General features: G+C 63.6%; 1 protein-coding gene across 3 annotated transcripts; it reads right to left on the bottom strand.

Moving 5' to 3' along the window:
- Nucleotides 1-1,778: 1,778 nt before the first annotated feature.
- Nucleotides 1,779-16,225, bottom strand: CHRNA4 (cholinergic receptor nicotinic alpha 4 subunit). 3 transcript variants are annotated; one of them, XM_019637245.1, is made up of 6 exons: nucleotides 15,279-16,225; nucleotides 13,750-13,901; nucleotides 11,569-11,613; nucleotides 11,367-11,476; nucleotides 4,767-6,144; nucleotides 1,779-2,168 (listed from the first exon to the last, which is right to left on the bottom strand). In XM_019637245.1, exons 1-6 carry the CDS (start codon nucleotides 15,355-15,357, stop codon nucleotides 2,043-2,045), a joined length of 1,890 nt encoding a protein of 629 aa, XP_019492790.1. In that variant the 5' UTR covers nucleotides 15,358-16,225; the 3' UTR covers nucleotides 1,779-2,042. The 3 variants fall into 3 exon arrangements, with proteins under 3 accessions (XP_019492790.1, XP_019492791.1, XP_019492792.1); XM_019637246.1 differs by lacking the exons at nucleotides 11,569-11,613; nucleotides 13,750-13,901; nucleotides 15,279-16,225 and having other exon boundaries at nucleotides 4,767-6,008; nucleotides 11,367-11,458; XM_019637247.1 differs by lacking the exons at nucleotides 11,367-11,476; nucleotides 11,569-11,613; nucleotides 13,750-13,901; nucleotides 15,279-16,225 and adding an exon at nucleotides 9,951-10,004 and having other exon boundaries at nucleotides 4,767-6,008.
- Between the last annotated feature and the right edge of the window lie 700 nt (nucleotides 16,226-16,925).

Raw genomic sequence — 16,925 nt, 5'->3', positions numbered from 1 at the left:
GTCCAGACCCGGACAAGAGTGCTGTGTGTGCATGTGTGCGCCCACGTGGGGACACGGTGTGTGCATGTGTGCGCCGTGTGTGAGTGTGAATGTGTGTGCCGAGGTCTGTGATGGCTTCACGTGGATGACTGTGCGACGGGTCCTCAGCGCAGGTCAAGCCATCAAGGGCCAGCGGCAGGTTCCTGTCTCCCCCAGCTGCTGTGTGCGTGCGGGGTCTCTCTCCAGACCCAGAAAAGCACATCTGCAGCTGGGCCTGTGCCAGGGCAGCTCCTGGCAGATGCCCGCACAGCCGGCTGCCGTACCGATTACATAAGAGGATCAAGCGCTTAGGTCTGAAATCTGTGTACCAGCTCCCCCCGGGGCCCACGCCCCCCCCCCACCATTCTGGGTGAACTCTCCCAGCATCCTGGACTGAAGCCCCGGACGGCTTCCAGGAGGCAGGTGTGAAGCACAGCTGGGCAGATGGGGTCCTGGGTGGCCAGGGCGCTGAGGAGGCAAGAACACCCAGGATTCAGACACTAAGGTCTCTGCACCCCACTCCTGGGCAAGAGGAACCCCAGGTCCAAGTCAGGGTCCCCCCCATGGGCTCCCGAGTGGGGGCACAGCCCCCCCCCCGGGACCAGCACATCCAGCCTCTGCAGCAACGAGGTTCAACAGATACTTGGCCTGTGCCAGGCTCTGAGCCCCACCAAATAATTCACTCAGTTCCCGCAAGTACCTTCCTTCAGCCCTCAGGCCTCTTTCCGCCAGCCAATGTCACTCGTCACTTTTGGGGAAGGGGCCACAGTGTCCCCGCCATCCCTTCCCCCCGGCCCCCACACTTGCAGCCTGAGGCAGCACTCGCCCACCCACACGCCTCCCAGGGGCAGGGTTTTCCCAGGGTCACAGGGGACACTTGGTGACACCCAGTCCTCTGCCTTGGGGAGATGACACTGGGCCCCCAGGACCATTGTCCTCAGGCCTTCCCCACCTCTGGGCAGGATGACCCTTGCATCCAATATGACAGAGGCTCCTGGGCTCTGCTGGTCCCCGGAGGACAAGTCCAAGGGCAGGAGGCCCACAGGAGGGTCCCCCCAAGGGACCACACTCCAGAGGGTCCCAGAGGAGGCCCTGGGTGAGCTGTTTTCTGGGACCTCCAGCCTCACCATGGCCAGTGTCAGGGAAGCCCCTGCTCATGTGTACGCCCCAGAGTGGGTCTTGGGGGGCTGTGCACAGAGGGGGAGCCCACAGGGAGGTGTGGTGGACAGCATGGATAGGGAGCCCGGAGCCCGGGTCCTAGACACTGCTCCAGGCCCCTCACAAACTACCAGTGCCCATGGGGACCTGGGGTCCCTGCGAAGTGCTTGTGCAAGACACCCCAGCACCCCTGGAAGGTAGATGCCTAGATTCCTGGAGCCTGGGGGGGTCCCTCCCTTGTGGGGGGCCTGCCCCTAATTCTCCTCCAAGCAGAACCAGGTCTAGCAGTTCCACTCCCCAAGGCTCCTTGGACACAAACTTGGGTTTTCACTAATTTAGTGAAACAAAGCAAATCAATACATCCCTGCTTGGACCCAGCCAGGCAAATGAGCTTCCCGTGTGTCAAAAAGCTGGCAGAGGACCCAGGTAGACCCGACACCCCGAGGAGGGGTGGCCAGGCCTCCAGGATCCCACAGAGAGGGCAGGAAGGTGGGCATTTGGGGCTGAGAGGGACACAGGGCGTGGTCCCAGCACATGGGGACTGCTGGGACCTCTGCTGAGAGCGGTCAGACGCGTCCTGGACAGGAAAGCCAACACGTGGCCATGCTCCCAATAAACTTTATTAAGACTCAGGCAGTGGCACCGTCCTGCAGGTAAGAACACGCCGTTACCAGCCCAGCCCCTTTGCCGCCACTGGACGCCCTGGGGCAGGTCCCAGGGGGCTGACGCCCTGGCCGCCCAAGTCCCTCTTATAGTAGACAGAACAGGGCGGGGACAGTCTGGCAAACGGCATGACCCTGGAGAACAGACGCAGGCCCACGACGCTGCCGGTGTCCTGCGGTGCCAGGGCCCTGCCAGCCCGGCCACTAGATCATGCCGGCCAGCCAGGGCGGCAGGAAGAGACCCACGGTGCCCAGCAGGCAGACGATGACAAACACCCAGAGGAAGATGCGGTCGATGACCATGGCGACGTACTTCCAGTCTTCCTTCACCTGCAACACAGACACGTCACTCCCGCCCACCGCCCGGGGCCGCGCAGGCAGCAGGAACCTTCTAGAATGTGGTGCTTTGTGTGGCAGGTTCTCTGCTTCCTATCTTGGCCACCAAGGTCACCAGGGTCACGGGCACACCTGTACTGACGTAACAAGGAGGGACGTGGCCTGTCCAGCTGACATCTGGGCTCAGGGACACTGGGCTGCAGAAGGGCCAGCGCCTCTCGGGGCCAACGTCACAGCCGCCATGGGAGGCGAGGGTTTGGCACTGTGCCCCATGTCACCTGCCGGGCAGGGTATCTGGCCCCCAGGGGTAGACGGGGCTGCCATTGGAGGAACACCAGGGTCTAGCTGCTTCACGGTGAAACTGGCTCTCGGTTTGCTAAAGGTGGGAGGTGCACCATGGAGATCACAGAGTACACCCCATTGTGCAGATGGAGCAAGTGAGGCTCGGAGAGGGGGTGCCCACACCCGCTGGCCGTGCAGGACAAGGACCAGGAGCACCCTGGGTGACAGGGCCTGACCTATAAGCAGAGTCCCAGGGGCCCCATGCTGGACGGCGTGCAAGCACTCCTGCCGTCCCTGCCCTGGGGTGGGCGCTCAGGGGCCGGCTGCCCACATGGCCCCTCACAGGTCAGCGGGGCCCCCAGCTCTGTCCCTGAAGCCCCTTGAGGACAAGGGACACACACAAGAGGCAGCGCAGCCCTGGGCGCTGCAAGCAGAGTCGGGGGGGCCTGGGCTGGGGGCGTCCAGACGTGAGGCCAGAGGGCAGGCCGTGGGCACGGACACGCATGAAGCATGCTGAGCACAGCGCCTGCGGTCGCTCACTTGAAGAAGGTGGCAATTCTGTCCCATGTAGAGATGGGGACAGTGAGGCACAGAGTGGCTAGGAGGAGGAGCAGACCCCAGCCCGGGCTCCCCCTGGCCTGAAGCAGGAGCGACACCTCCCGGGGTGACCCCAGGAGCAGAGGCTCGGGGGCCTGGCGGGGCCACAGCGGGTCCTGTCAGTGCCCAAGTGACGGGAGAAGCAGCAGTCGAGGGCCCGGCCGGCTGGCCTGAGGGTCTGCGAGGCCTGGGACAGGGGCAGGGCTCAGCCTCCCTTCTGCGGGTCCCTCGCCATGTTCTGTCTGCTTTTTAAAGTCACCAGAGGCGTCCTGATGGTTTCAATCAAACCCAAACGGCCTGTTTATTCCCAGGAGCCCTGAGCGCCAACAGGGTCACTTATAAATAAAGAGTCCACCGAGCTCCCGCTGTTCCCTGAGGCCTCGCTGTCCCCACTGTCTTTCATCCGCCCCCTGCGTGTCCCCATCCCGAGGATGAAACACCACTGCTGCCCAACACCACCAGCCTCCAGAACCAGATGCAGGCCTGGCCGTGGAGCCAGGCGGTGGGGACACGGCACCTGACCTGCATGCCATCCCACCGGAACGGTTCTGATCACACCCCTGCCGCCGCCGCCCACGCTCGCCAGCCCTCAGGGCAGCTCACACCGGGCGCCAGTCCAGAGATGGCTTGTTTCATGAGCTGGTGGCAAAACGCTATCCCACAGCGGGCTGCTCCCACACAGAGCTTTCCGGAAGCCTCCAGAATGGCTTCACAGCTTCTTAGGATGCAGTGGGGCGCCCGGGAGACTGACTCACTCACTTCTTGGGGGTCCCTATGTGGGAGCCCCGCTTCCTTTCCGGGGCTCACTCGGCCACCGGGATAATCGGCCTCCAGGGGTCACAGGTCTGATAAACCAGCTCAGCCGAGACCCCAGGAGGCTGTGGCCCCTTCAGAGGAGGCAGAGAGGACGCGGAGGAGCAGACGAGACGGTCAGGGGAGTGTGTGCATCTCAGGCCCAGGAGCACCCGAGCACCAGCACCCCTGGGGGCGGAGGAAGCTGACAGGGTCCCAGGAGAGCAGCGAATAACTGATGGGGGGGAGGCGGCCCTCCCCCGCCACCCCGGAGGCCCTGTCCTCCCGCCCTCACCCGTGCTCTGAGCTGGGGGCCCACCGTCAGCCTGGACCCGCCCTCACGTGTGCCCTGAGACACAGCCAGCAGAGTCCAGGACTCGGGGAGCAGCCCCACCCAGACTGCGCCCCGTCTCCCCAGCTCGGGGGCCGGCAGGAGGGCCAGAGCTGTGTTCCAGACGCCCCCTCCGCTCCTCCCACCAGGCCCATCAGGCTCTTTTCAGCCCTTCGCCCCAGTCCAGGGCCCAGACACCCCTTGTTCCTCCAGGCACCCGCCAGGGAGGAGTGTGCTCCAGGCCATAGGTCAGAGGGGAGGCCCGTGGGCACAGATGGGGCGAGTGGCCTCTCCCTGCTGCCCACAAGCTCCTGTGTCCCCACAATGTGCTCCCGATGGCCACTTTGGATCACCCACCCCAGCTCCACCCCAGGGACCCCGCAAGTGGAGGAGGCTCGGGGAAGAGGGAACAGAGAGTGGGGGCTTGGGCTGCTGCGTGCCCCAAAGCTGGCAGCCTGCGTCTGGGCCCAGTTGCCGGTTTTTTTCCGCCGACCACTCCCTCCTTCAGCGCGGAGAGGGCAGCCATGAGTGTCCACCTGCCCCATCTGGGCCAGGGGCACCTCGGGGTGCAGCCAGGGATGGGGCCTTACCGAGAAGTCTGTGTCTTCTGCCTTCAGGTGGTCTGCGATGTACTGGACACCCTCAACTGCCCGCGTCAGGGCCGGCGACAGGGGCAGGTGCTGGGGTGGGGTCTTGGTGCTGCGGGCTCTCAGGACAGTGTTGGAGGACCCTCTGGACGGCTCCTTCTTGCATTTGCATTTACACGGAGAGGCCTGGTCTGGGGGTGGGAGCTCCGCTGGGGGGACCTTCAGGGAGGTGGGGGAGCTGTCCATCTGGCCATCGGCCTGAGAGGCAGCCTGGTCTCGGGGAACACAGTACTGGATGCTCTGAGACCTGCACCGGACGCCGCCCTCCGCTGCTTTGCTGGGGCTGGACATGTGCTGGACGCTCAGGGACCGGGCTTTCGCGAGCCCGGGGGCCCCGGAGCCGGTGGGTGGGCGGGAGGGGCTGGGCGAGGGGCAGGGGCTGGCTTCCTGGGCCTCTGAGGGCTCCAGGGCGGGGACGTGGTCTGAGGGCGGCTTGTAGGCAGGCTGGGGCTTGACGGGCTCGTCCAGGGGGCCGCAGAAAGACGGGCTGGGCGAGGGGCCCCAGCTCTGGGCTCTGCTCACGGGGTGGGGCTCCCCCTTGGGCTCAGGCCAGAGGCGCGGGGCGTCGGCCGCCATGTGCATGGACTCGATGAGCCGCCGGCAGCTGTCCTTCACCACCGACGGCCGCTTCATGAGCAGCAGGCGCGGCACGGCGTCCAGGAAGACGCGGCGCACCCAGGCGGGCATGCTGTGTGTGCGCGGGGAGCGATGGTGCACGTTGAGCACGAAGACGGTGATGACGATGGACAGCGTGACGAAGATCATGGTGAAGAGCAGGTACTCGCCGATGAGCGGGATGACCAGCGAGGTGGACGGGATGATCTCGGTGATGAGCAGCAGGAAGACGGTGAGCGCCAGCAGCACCGAGATGCACAGCGTCACCTTCTCGCCGCACTGGGACGGCAGGTAGAAGACGAGGACCGTGAGGCAGGAGATGAGCAGGCAGGGGATGATGAGGTTGACCGTGTAGAAGAGCGGCAGGCGCCGGATGATGAAGGCGTACGTGATGTCCGGGTAGACCTCGGCGCAGCACTCGTACTTCCTGGTGTTGTAGGTGCCCACGGCGTCCACGATCACCCACTCGCCACTCTCCCAGAAGTCCAGCTGGTCCACGCGGCTGTGCATGTTCACCAGGTCGATCTTGGCCTTGTCGTACGTCCAGGACCCAAACTTCATGGTGCAGTTCTGCTGGTCGAAGGGGAAGAAAGTGACATCGATGCTGCAGGAGCTCTTGTAGATGGCGGGGGGCGTCCACTGCACCCGCCCGTCGTGGAACAGGTGGGCCTTGGTCAGGTGGGTGACCGCAAAGTCCCCGTCCGCGCTGGGCAGGAAGAGAGAGGGACGGTGAGGCCTGCCGACACGCCGCCCTGACGCCCGGCCCCTGTGTGCCCGCCATTCCCACGTCACCGGCGAGCCAAGGAAGGCAAGTGGCCTCGCCCGAGACCGGACAGGGCACAGCTGTGCTGCTGGCCCTGGGCATGTTACTCGCCTCCCTGCCTCAGCTTAGTCTCCCCTACACTGGGGTGACACACACACGTGTGACACACAAGCTTGTTGGTGATGACGGTGATTATTTGGGGGTTGGGGCAGAGACTGAGGCCAATGTCCTCAGCCTCCTCCCGGGCACCCTGCACCTCCAAGCCCAAAGGGCAGGTGGTGCCTCATCCCTTTCAGTCCTAGGGCTACGAACTAGTCTGCACTGGGAACCACCGGGCAGCCTGTAGGGGCGCCACCAGGGTGTTGGGGGTGGGGCGCGCCTGTCCCCTGGGTAAGGGGAGTGGCCCTGATTCAGGCCTAGTGCAGAGGGGGTGGCTCATCAGAGGGTCTCGGTGGCCATTCTCAAAGCAGGTTTGTGCCCAGGGGGGTCAAGGAAGTCCTGGCCAAGCAGCTCTGAGCAGACTCCTCCTGGGACCGACCTCTGCCCACTTGGCCATCCACGCCACACTGAGGACACGAACATGAACAAGGCCCCTGGCATCTGCTCCAGCCTTCAGAGCTCTGCAAGGCCTCCCAGGACCACACCTTGTCCCCTGCAGGTCACCCCTGGGGCTGTCCAACCACCTTCCTCTGCCCCAGACCAGGGTGCCAGCGACACTGAGCACTCTCAGCACTTTCTCCCGGTTAACCGTGCCCTCCCACCTGTGGCTTAGAGACAGGAAGGACCCCCTTCCTGCACAGGTGAGGACTGCAGACCCATGGAGGCAAAAACCAGGCTGGCCACATAGGTGGGAGGTGACAGGGCTGGGCGTGAGCTCAGGCCATCCAGTTCCAGGGCCCCTGCCTCTCCCTTGGCCCAGCCCAGGCCCTCCCGGTGGGCAGAGTGCCCAGCCTGCAGCCCTGGCCCCGGGCTTCCCAGACAGCAATGTCCCCTCAGCTGCCCCACAAGGACACACACAGGAGGCGTGTACCCCATTGACACAATGGGTGGGAACTTGGGGATACCTGAAAACAACCCCATGAGCCCTCGTCTTCTCCTGGAGTCGGCGGCCGCAGCTGGCACAGCCTGGTCCTGAGTCTGAACCCAGGGTGGGTATAGCCTGGGCTGCAGCTGTGCCACTCTCTCAGCCTCAGTTTCCCCACAAAGCCCGGGTGCCCACAGACAGGGAGAGGCAGCGTGAACCCCCACATGTGCTGTGCACATCATCCTGGTCTCAGCACCGCGGAGCTGCGGGGACCCTCCGCTCTTCGCTGCACCCACATCCCGCCCTCTGCTGCCTTTCACGCCCGCTCAGCTCTGCCCCTGCCTCACGGGGCACCCACCACCGTCTTCCCACACCCCTCCCCCCATGCCCACCACAGCATCCACACAGCCTAGTCCCGGAGCCCCGAGACCCGCTGGTCCTGCCCTGTGCCCTGTGATTGTCAACCCCAAGGGCTGGTGATGCAGCCACATCCGACAGGAGGCCCCAGCGGGCCTGGCCAGGCTCAGGGAGGCACGGCGGCCACCCCAGGACCCTCGGACCTTCCATGCGTGGCACTCAGCACCCTGCTGGGGCCTGGACCTGAAGGTGCCCGAGCCTCCAAGTCTCAGTCGGCACCCGCTGACCCCCATGCACCCTCCTGGGCTGCTGCCCGCTCCTCTCAGCAGGCTGGCTCCATGCAGACCACCTAGATGAGGAGTGGACGCAGGATGGCCTCGTCCAGTCTGCTCCTTTCCCCTCGGCTCCATCTCTCCATAAACCAGCCTCACCCCCTGGAGGCACAAATTCAAACGTGCTCACAGAACAAATGAGCAAACATTCCATTCAGCAAACATTCTGCGGGGACATCAGCGGCTCCTGCTAGTGGTGTGAGCTGGTGGCAGCCCATGGAATGTTCCAGAAGATCACCCATCCCAGGGGTTGGAATCCACACCCAGGGCCTCAGGTCTGGGCTTCTCCACCCAAAAGCCTGGAAAGGGGCCTCCTCAGTGGTTGTGGCCCAGCCAGCACCAGCCACCAGCCCCAGGGTCCGTGCTCACCCACCGCCCAGCCCCATCCAAAGACAGCCTCAGCGCTGACCACAACCCCACAGAGAAGCAGGGTGCCAGAGACCAAGACCACCTTCCGGAGCTGTAAAGGAGAGGCTGGTGCAAGGCAAACTCTCTGGCTGTGTTTTTGCAGGGCTGACACAGCATCTCGGCGTACAGAGGTGGTTTCGGTACACTGGTGATAAAACATCCCGGGTCCCATACATTTGTTGCAACATTGGTTGCAAACATCCTGCAGCTGATTCAGGGAACATCCTCTGCCCAAGGCCATTTCCTCCCCTTCCTTGCCCCGCATAAGCAAGGCTATATAAGCGGCTAGACTGGGTCACTGCCCTCCCATCAGGAAACAGTTGTCCACCTAGCTCCCGCTTTCAAGTATTTGTCTATCTTTTCTTAATCCTCCATCGCCCCCATTCTGGCCCGTTCGAATAGCCGCGCTGGACGCGGCAAATGGCGCCTGAACAGGGACCTGAGTACGGGTGAACTCCGAATCCGCAGACGAGAGGACCGCTCCACGGGAAAGCGTCAGCTGATGTACAGAACTTTTGAGGTAGGTGGAACGCAGTACAATCGCTAAGTTAATATGGGGCATTCAGGATCTTGAGATCGCACTCTGTATTTACAAGTGCTGCAGTCACTGCTAAAAAATAGAGGGTAAAAAGTGCCCAGCAGAACATTAGATAAATTCCTGGGATTTGTCCAAGAGACGTGCCGCCGGTTCCCGGAGGAAGGGACTGTAGATATTCAAAACTGGCATAAGGTTGGAAGAGACTTGAGGGAGCGCTACACCCAGGAGGGGCCTCAACATTTGTCGGTGTATACGTTCGCTCTCTGGAAATGAATTAAAGAATGCTTGGATCCCACTAATCTGGCCACGCGCGACCTAGACTGTATGTCCTCCGTGCCAGGGGATGGCCAGTTATCCCCTGAAGAGGAAGAACAGCTAGAAAGAGCGGCAAGGCAGGGTGAGCAAAGGGAAGGCGAGGATCCCAGTGAAGAGGAGGAGGAGGAAGAGGAAGACATATTCAGCGCTTTTGTGCATAAGATGTCATTAAAGGAAACTCGGGGAATCGCGGGGCCGCCTCCTCCACCGTGGCGGCCATCCACCATATACATAGGACTGCGGCTGCCGCACATAGATTGGGGACGGGAACAGCGGGAGGCGGGGATCGGCTCAAACAAGGGTTTTCTGTGCCTTCCTGCAGATCGCGGGGCCGCGGGGCACTCCTCTCCAGCAAGCTGTACTAGCAGCGGAGGAGCGAGGGGAAGATGTTACTGGCTTTCACAAGTGGTTCCTGGTCTCTGAGGTTCCTGACCCTGCTAACCCAGGGCCGGTGGTCAGATGACATGAGCCCCTTCAGTTCAAACTGTTGAAGGAATTAAGGATAGTGACTCAAATGTATGGGCCGACGGCACCATTTACTTTCTTTGGTAGAGTCCATCTCCACTGACGCCTTAGCCCCAGCTGACTGGGAAATGGGGAAGGCGTGCCTCTCAGGTGGGGATTATTTACTATTTAAGTCAGAATGGCACGATGGGGCCGCGACCCGGCTAGGAGAAACCAGCAACACCTGGTCCCCATTTCCTTTGAAACGTTGACAGGGACGGGTGCCTTCGCTGGTTTAGGCAGTCAATTAACCTATGCAGTTCAAGCTTACCAACAGGTTCAAATGCCTGCGAGTGACGGAAGAAAAGAGGATCCCTCGCCAGGCAGACGTGGGAAGTCGATCCCCCGACCTGGGGGCAAGTGAAGAAGCTGACCGGAAGGGCTACAGAGATGTTACAGCGCCAAACAAACCCCCAGCCCCTGATCACATGTTCCTAGCTATGCTGGCCATGATTACTTCCCAGTCGGCCGAGGGCTCCATGGGAAACTCATCCGAATAGCCACGGGTGCGCATTAGCTGCATTTACACACACAAAAAAGGGGGGAACATGCCGGAGACCAAGACCACCTTCCGGAGCTGTAAAGGAGAGGCTGGTACAAGGCACACACTCTGGCTGTGTTTTTGCAGGGCTGACACAGCATCTCAGCGTACAGAGGTGGTTTCGGTACACTGGTGATAAAACATCCCGGGTCCCATACATTTGTTGCAACATTGATTGCAAACATCCTGCAGCTGATGCAGGGAACATCCTCTGCCCAAGGCCATTTCCTCCCCTTCCTTGCCCCCAATAAGCAAGGCTATATAAGCGGCTAGACTGGGTCACTGCCCTCCCATCAGGAGACAGTTGTCCACCTAGCCCCCGCTTTCAAGTACTTCTTTGTCTTTTCTTAATCCTCCGTCACTCCCACTCTGGCCCATTGGACTAGCCTGACGGACGCGGCACAGGGTCCACCCCACTACCTCCCACAGGTCCTGGCAGGGGGAAAGAGAGAGGGAATTTGGTGGTGGCCCTCCGCACCTCTGGGCTGCAGCCTGGAGGCTGTACAGGACCCAGAGCTCATGGGAGGGGTGTGGTCCTCCCCAGGGACGTTCTAGCTCTCTCTGGAACATGAATGTGCCCCTGGATCCCAGAACATTAAGCTGATGTGTGTTCTCTGGATCTAAGGTCCTGGGGGCGGGGTTTGGAGAGCTCAGCATGGACCCCAGGAAGGCTGGGGGGCTCTGGAGTGGGGGGGCGGGGAACGGGAGGACTCAGGGCTCCTAGTTCAGACCTGGTGGCTTTCAGAGAGCAGACAGCCTGCCAGGGCAGCGGGGAAGGGCTGCCGCCCTCCCCTCCTCAAGCTGACCCCCTAATGCATCCCTGAAAACCATCTCCACGCTCCTTCACGTGCGGCTGCTATCCTCGCTGCCATTACTGGAATCAATTAAGTTGAAGAGGAACCCAGTCGTTCTTAATCAAATAACGTTTTGTAGGTCAGGCCCAGCCCCTGGGGCCCTGGAAGGGGCTGGAGCAGGAGCCTTTTCGGTTCCGGCAGTGGGGAGAGCAGGGGGCTGTGGCCAGAGGGCCGGGACCAGGGGAGCTAAGTGCTTCCAACTGCTTCATTATAAGTGCCAGGGAATCCGAGGCGTGCACTCAGCTCAGAGCAAGGTGGCCCACTCGGTCCACTAAGTCCCCCCGGGGCTCACTTGTTGTACAGGACGATGTCTGGCCGCCAGATGAGCTCAGAGGGGATTCTGATGGAGGTCACATTCTCATAGTCGCCAGGGTCCCAGCGCAGCTTATAGTCATGCCACTCCTGGGGGAGACAGGAGGAGAGAACCACCTGAGAAGGGGTGTGGGATAGGGGCGGCGGGGATGGCAGCGGCGGGCATGTCCCCTCCCACTCACCTGCTTCACCCACACGTTTGTTGTCATCATCTGGTTCTTCTCGTCCTAGGACACAAATGAGAAGGGAGGTCGTGACCCCCTCGGTCAGGGTGACGGGACGCATCTCTCTCTGGTCCTGAATGTCCTCACCCACAAGGACAGGCCAGAGTTGAACATGGAGAGGGACTGAGCACCTCGTCTCTAGAGGCAACCAAGCCCAGGATAGCAGGGCCCAAGGAGACAGGGATGTGGGGACAGGGGCCCCTCCTTGTAGGGGGACAGCCTGCCGCTTCTGGGCCCCAGCACCTCCCTGCCCCACCAGGGATTTTCAAGGTGACAGGGCCTGGCCTTCCCCAGCGGCTGTGCCACCCCCGCCCTGCATGCGAAGTGCTCCCTGTGCATTCTTGCAAAGTCAGCCCAGGCCGGGAAAGCACCCAGACGCCTCAGGCTCCTCACAGGGTGAGCTCACACACGCAAGCCTTCGCCTCCAGACACAAACCTGCAGCAGAGGCACAGAGCGGGGCTCAGATGCGGGGGCAGCCCCTCCCGCCACACCGCAGGCCCTCCAGCCAGCACCCAGGACGCCAGTGAGACCGGCTCACCACGCATGCACGCATGTGTGGGGCCTGTCCTTGGCCGGCCCCAGAGCCACAGCACAGCCTGGGAGTTGGTCCCACCCTGCCTGGTGCTGCCGTGGAGCCTGGGGTCTTGGAGCTGGTGTGCTCCCTCCTGATCTCAGCCTCTCCTGGGCAAACCGGGGAGATGGCAGTGCAGGGAGTGAGAAGCGAGCCCCAGGGAGCTCAGGTAGGCAGCCAGTGGCCGCTTCCACCAACCGCCACTTGGAGCCGTGTTTGCAAACCCCAGCGGTTTAGGAAACCTGGACATCTCTCGTTGCCTTCTGGCTGCAGCCCAGCCAGGAGCACTTTGTAGGAACCATCCAAGGCCCTGTTCCAGGTTGCCTGCTGGCAGAAGCCTGGGCAGCTGAGGACAGGGCAGACTAACCGGGTCTCCCTGCTAACGGGGTCCATGCTGGCCCTTCTGTCCTTCTGAAGGTGACCAAAGCCCCTCCCACCTCCCAAAGCCCCCTGGATGTCACTCTCTCGGCCCGAGGTGGCCATGCTGTGCTCAGCCCATTTCACAGATGAGACAGGCAAGCAGTGGAAGGTGTTGCCATGACGGCACCAGCTTGACACCAGGGTCTCTACAGCCCTCACAGAGTGGATCCGAGGTTGGGGTCCTGGAAGGGGAATGGGGTGGGCATTTGGGGATATCTGCAGCCCCCTGCAGTTGGATCCTAGTGTGGAAAACTCCAGCCCTTCCAAACCTAGTAGGCCGAGGGCCTCCTCATGGTGAGTGAGCCAGGCTCCCAGTGGCCCCTCCCCGCCAGGTTGGAGCCCACACGCCAAGGTCCTTGGGACCCCCACCCCAGGCTGTGCACCCAGTACCCAGTCAGATCACCCCCCACAGGATGGGCCCCCACCCCAATTAGGTGCCCCAGCACTTCCAGAGCAGTGGCCACTCGGTGGCCGGACCCCTGCACCTTCCCAGCAGCTCTCTTGGTCCCTAACCAGGTTCGGACGAGAGGCAGGTCCTGTGTGCCCCAGCTCAAGGCCCTGCCCTCCCCTCCCCCACAGGGAAAACCAAAGTACCAGGTTTTCAGCAGTGGGTCAGGAACGTCACCTTCAGAAGCAAAGAGCAGAAAACACCTCTGTGGGGTGGGGGGCAGCCGTCCAAGAGCATGGACACCCCAGACCTGTCCGGGCTCACCTGAACCCTGCACTCTAGACCGGGGGTAACGGGGCCTCCTGGAGCAGCTCCCGGTCACGTGCTGCCCCAGCCCGTGCACAGCTAGCACAGAAGCCCCACAGCCCAGCCACACGCAGGCCTGGACAGCCGCCCCCACCCCACAGGGGTGTTTTCTGCTCTTTGCTTCTGAAGGTGACATCCCTGACCCACTGTTGAAAACCTGGCACTTTGGTTTTCCACGTGGGGGAGGGGAGGGCAGGGCCTGGAGCAGAGATGCAGAGGACCTGCCTCTCGTGGGAGCCCCACCGCCAAGGCGTTCTTGCAGTCCTCCCGGCTCCTCCAGGCTCCCCAGCCCTGGGGCCACCTCAAGGCTGGCCTCCTCCCAGACACAGGTGCTCTGTCGCCATGTGTGACAGCCGAGGCCCAGAGCGCCACAGTCCCCACCCCCACACCTACCACGTCAATGAGCTGTGCGATCGACAGGCCGAAGTGGACAAGGACCACATCCGAGATGTTGGCCACAGGCCGGGACCACTTGTTGTAGCCAGAGAAGAGTTTCCTCAGCAGCCGTTCCTCTGCGTGGGCCCGGGTCTCCACGTGGCTGCTCGCTGGGGGACAGGCAGGCATGTGGCTCAGGAGCAGGTACTGTCCAGGCTGCCTCACTCCGGCCTCACTCCAGGCTGCACTCAGCCACCTGGCTTCCTTCCAGCTCCTCTTGGTACATGCCTCTCACCTCAGGACATTTGCACACACTGCCCTCCAGGCCTCGGGTTCCCCGCTACCCCTGGTGTAAATGTCATTTTCTTAGGGGAGCCTCTCCAGACCTCTGAGACCCCTCAGGCCTTCTGAGCCCCTGCATCTCACACAGAAATGGACAGCTGTTTCAACAACTGCGGCGAAGTCTGCGTTGGAGGCTGTATCTCCAGCGACCAGCAGAGTCCCAGAACCTTGCCTCAAAGCACCAGGTGGGCTAAGTGCAGGGTGAGGAGCAGAGGGCAGTGGGGGCAGGCCCAGGCGGGAGCTGGAAGGAGGACAGCCTGCTCCCTGTGGCTGCCAGCAACCCTGAGTTATCGAGTTATCTATCACCCAGAAGGCGCTCTCGTCCCCTGATGCCTAAGGGACATTTTAAGTGCTGACCCTGACAACCAGCCCAGCATCCTGTGTTCTTGGATGGACACATAGATTGCCCTCCACGAAGGCTGGGGGCAGCCCCCGACTGGGGAGGACGTGGGGGGAGCCGTCATCACCCAGTCCAGCCCCATGGGTGAGCTGTGGTCTGAAGGCCTCCCCTGGTGACTGCATCATGAGGGGACTGCTCCCTGCTCTCCTCAGCTTGCCCTGCTCACCTGTGAGTCACAGACAGGAGCTGAGGAGGGCTCACACACCCCTGGGGTCCATCCTGGACCCTGACACTGCACTCCCAGCCCAGAGCACCGACCTTGTCCCCTGGTCCCTTTGACCAACCAGGAAGATGTAGCCACTTCTCAGTGGGGGCCGGGGGTTCAATTCCCTCCACGTCCCCTGAATAGCAAGGTGCTGCCCAGGGGAGGGGCGGGGGCGGACTGCAACTCCCTCTGTCCCTGTGAGCCTGGGGAAGCAGAAAAGCACAGAGGCCCCCCTCTGATCCCCCCTGAACCAGGAGCAAGCGTGTGGACGGGGTCTGCAGGTTAATTTGGTCTGATGGGGGCAGGGGAAGGGTGAGATGAACCCCGCCTCTCTCAACCCTAGTAGCAGCTTCTGGGTCCAGCTGCTGAAACAGCAGCCCCCACCCCACCCAAACCCCTGTCCCGCGTTAGCAGGCGCGTTAACTCCTTCCGTGCCTGGCTCCGCCACGCCGCAGGACAGCCTTTGCGTTTCGGGGGTGCCCCGCTGCGCACACCCGCGGCTTGGGACCACAGCCAGGAACCTCCCCTCCTCTGGCTCCGGAGGTCCTGGGCTGCCCTGAAAGCGGGCGAAAGGGGGCCAGTCCAGCGCCCGAAACTTACCAGGCAGGAGGCCGACCCCCAGCAGCAGCAGCAGCGCCAGCGGCGGAGGCGGCAGCGCCCCCGGACCCCCGAGCTCCATGGCGCAACGAGCGAGCTCTAGACGCGGGCGGCCGCTGTCTCCGCCGCGCCCCCGCTCCGAGGCCCGCGAGCGCCCAACTTCATGCCCCCCGCGCCGCCCTGTCCGCCCGGCCTGGCTCGGCCGCTCCTCGCGCGGGGCTGTGGATCCGCGGCGCGTCCCCGCCCGGCCCTGCCCGTCTCCAGCCGGCGGGGACTAGAGGGAGGGGGAGAGGGAGGCAGCCGGAGGGAAGGCGAGGGCGGGAGGGCGGAGGGAGCGGGACCCGCCCGGAGCCGACAGGGGGCGCGGAGGCTGGGCTCAGCCCGCGCCGCGCGGGTCAAGGTTCCCTCGTCCTCCCGGGGCTGAGAACGTGCTCGAGCCACGCGTGGGGGCCGCGGTCACTGCGCGCGACTGGAGGGTCCCGGCGTGGGTCTGGCTCCGGACCACGAGGCGCCGCCCCGCACCCCGACCTCAGTCCCGGCTGCCCGCAGCCTGCCCGGGGTCCGCGCGCCCAGGGGTCCTGGGAGCTGGGCGGGGCGCCCCGCACACGGCTGCTTGACTCCATCGCCGCCGCCCCGCTTCGTAGTTCGGGAATCGCAGGTCCCTCGCCATCCGCCCGGTGCGGCGTCCAGGAAACAGCCCGCACCTACCCGCCCGTTCCCGGCGCACCGGCGGCGCGCGGCGGGGCGCCCCGGCCCTGAGGCTGCCTTACTGGGGAGAGCAGAGCCGCGTCCGGCTGCCTCCCGGTCGGGCCGGGGCGGGAGTGCGCCCCACCTCCTCGAGGCCGGCGAGCCCTGGGCCGCCGAGGCCTGGGGCGCCGCCCACCCCACGCGCTGTGGGCAGTGGCCGTGGGGCGGCCGCGGGGGGTCTCGGGCCCAGGTGCGCGGAGAACAGACCCCCGGCGTCCCCGGACCGATCAACGCTGTGGGCCACAGCTGCGATCCCGCCGGCGGCGCTGGGGGACCCGCAGGGGCTCCGCCCTCGGGCAGGTCAAGGTTACCGCCCGCAGAGCCGCCGGCGCCTTGGGAAGCGCCCGGGAGGGGCTGCTTCGTGCAGCAGAACCGGTCTGCGGCGAGGCGAGGCGAGGGCGCGCTCCGCAGGAACCAGGCGGCCGCGGTCCTGTGACCACTCCCCCAGTGCCCGGGCTCCGCGGGGGGCCGAGTCCCCCACAGACTTCCCTCGGCATGGGGCAGCGAAGGAAGGCACCCCGCCCCTGGAGGACCAGAACGCCTGTGACCGCCCCTGCCCAACCCCCTCTCCAGCCCTGCCCCCTCCCATGTCCTCGTTTGTCCACTGGGGCAGGTACAAATGGAACTTCCAAATGCGGCGCGCTGTGTGTCCAGCCTCAGCAGTAGGGGTTTCTCACCGTCTGTCCCTGGGCCTCCCAGATTCTGGCCCAACCCTTTGAGAGGCATGAACTCACAGGCCCTCACAGAACCCCGAGGAGGCGGGCTCTTGGCTTGTCTCTGGATGGGGATGAGGAAATTGATGCCCAGAGAGGTGAAGCCACGTGCCCAAGGTCACACAGCCAGTAGTGAGATTCTAACCCAGGCCACCTGTGTTCAGGGTCTGCACCCCGGCTTCCTCCAGGC

The sequence above is a fragment of the Hipposideros armiger genome, unplaced genomic scaffold (genome assembly GCF_001890085.2).
Source record: "Hipposideros armiger isolate ML-2016 unplaced genomic scaffold, ASM189008v1 scaffold_32, whole genome shotgun sequence".
NCBI classification, from domain to species: Eukaryota; Metazoa; Chordata; class Mammalia; order Chiroptera; family Hipposideridae; genus Hipposideros; species Hipposideros armiger.
This window is presented reverse-complemented; position numbering and strand designations above follow the sequence as displayed.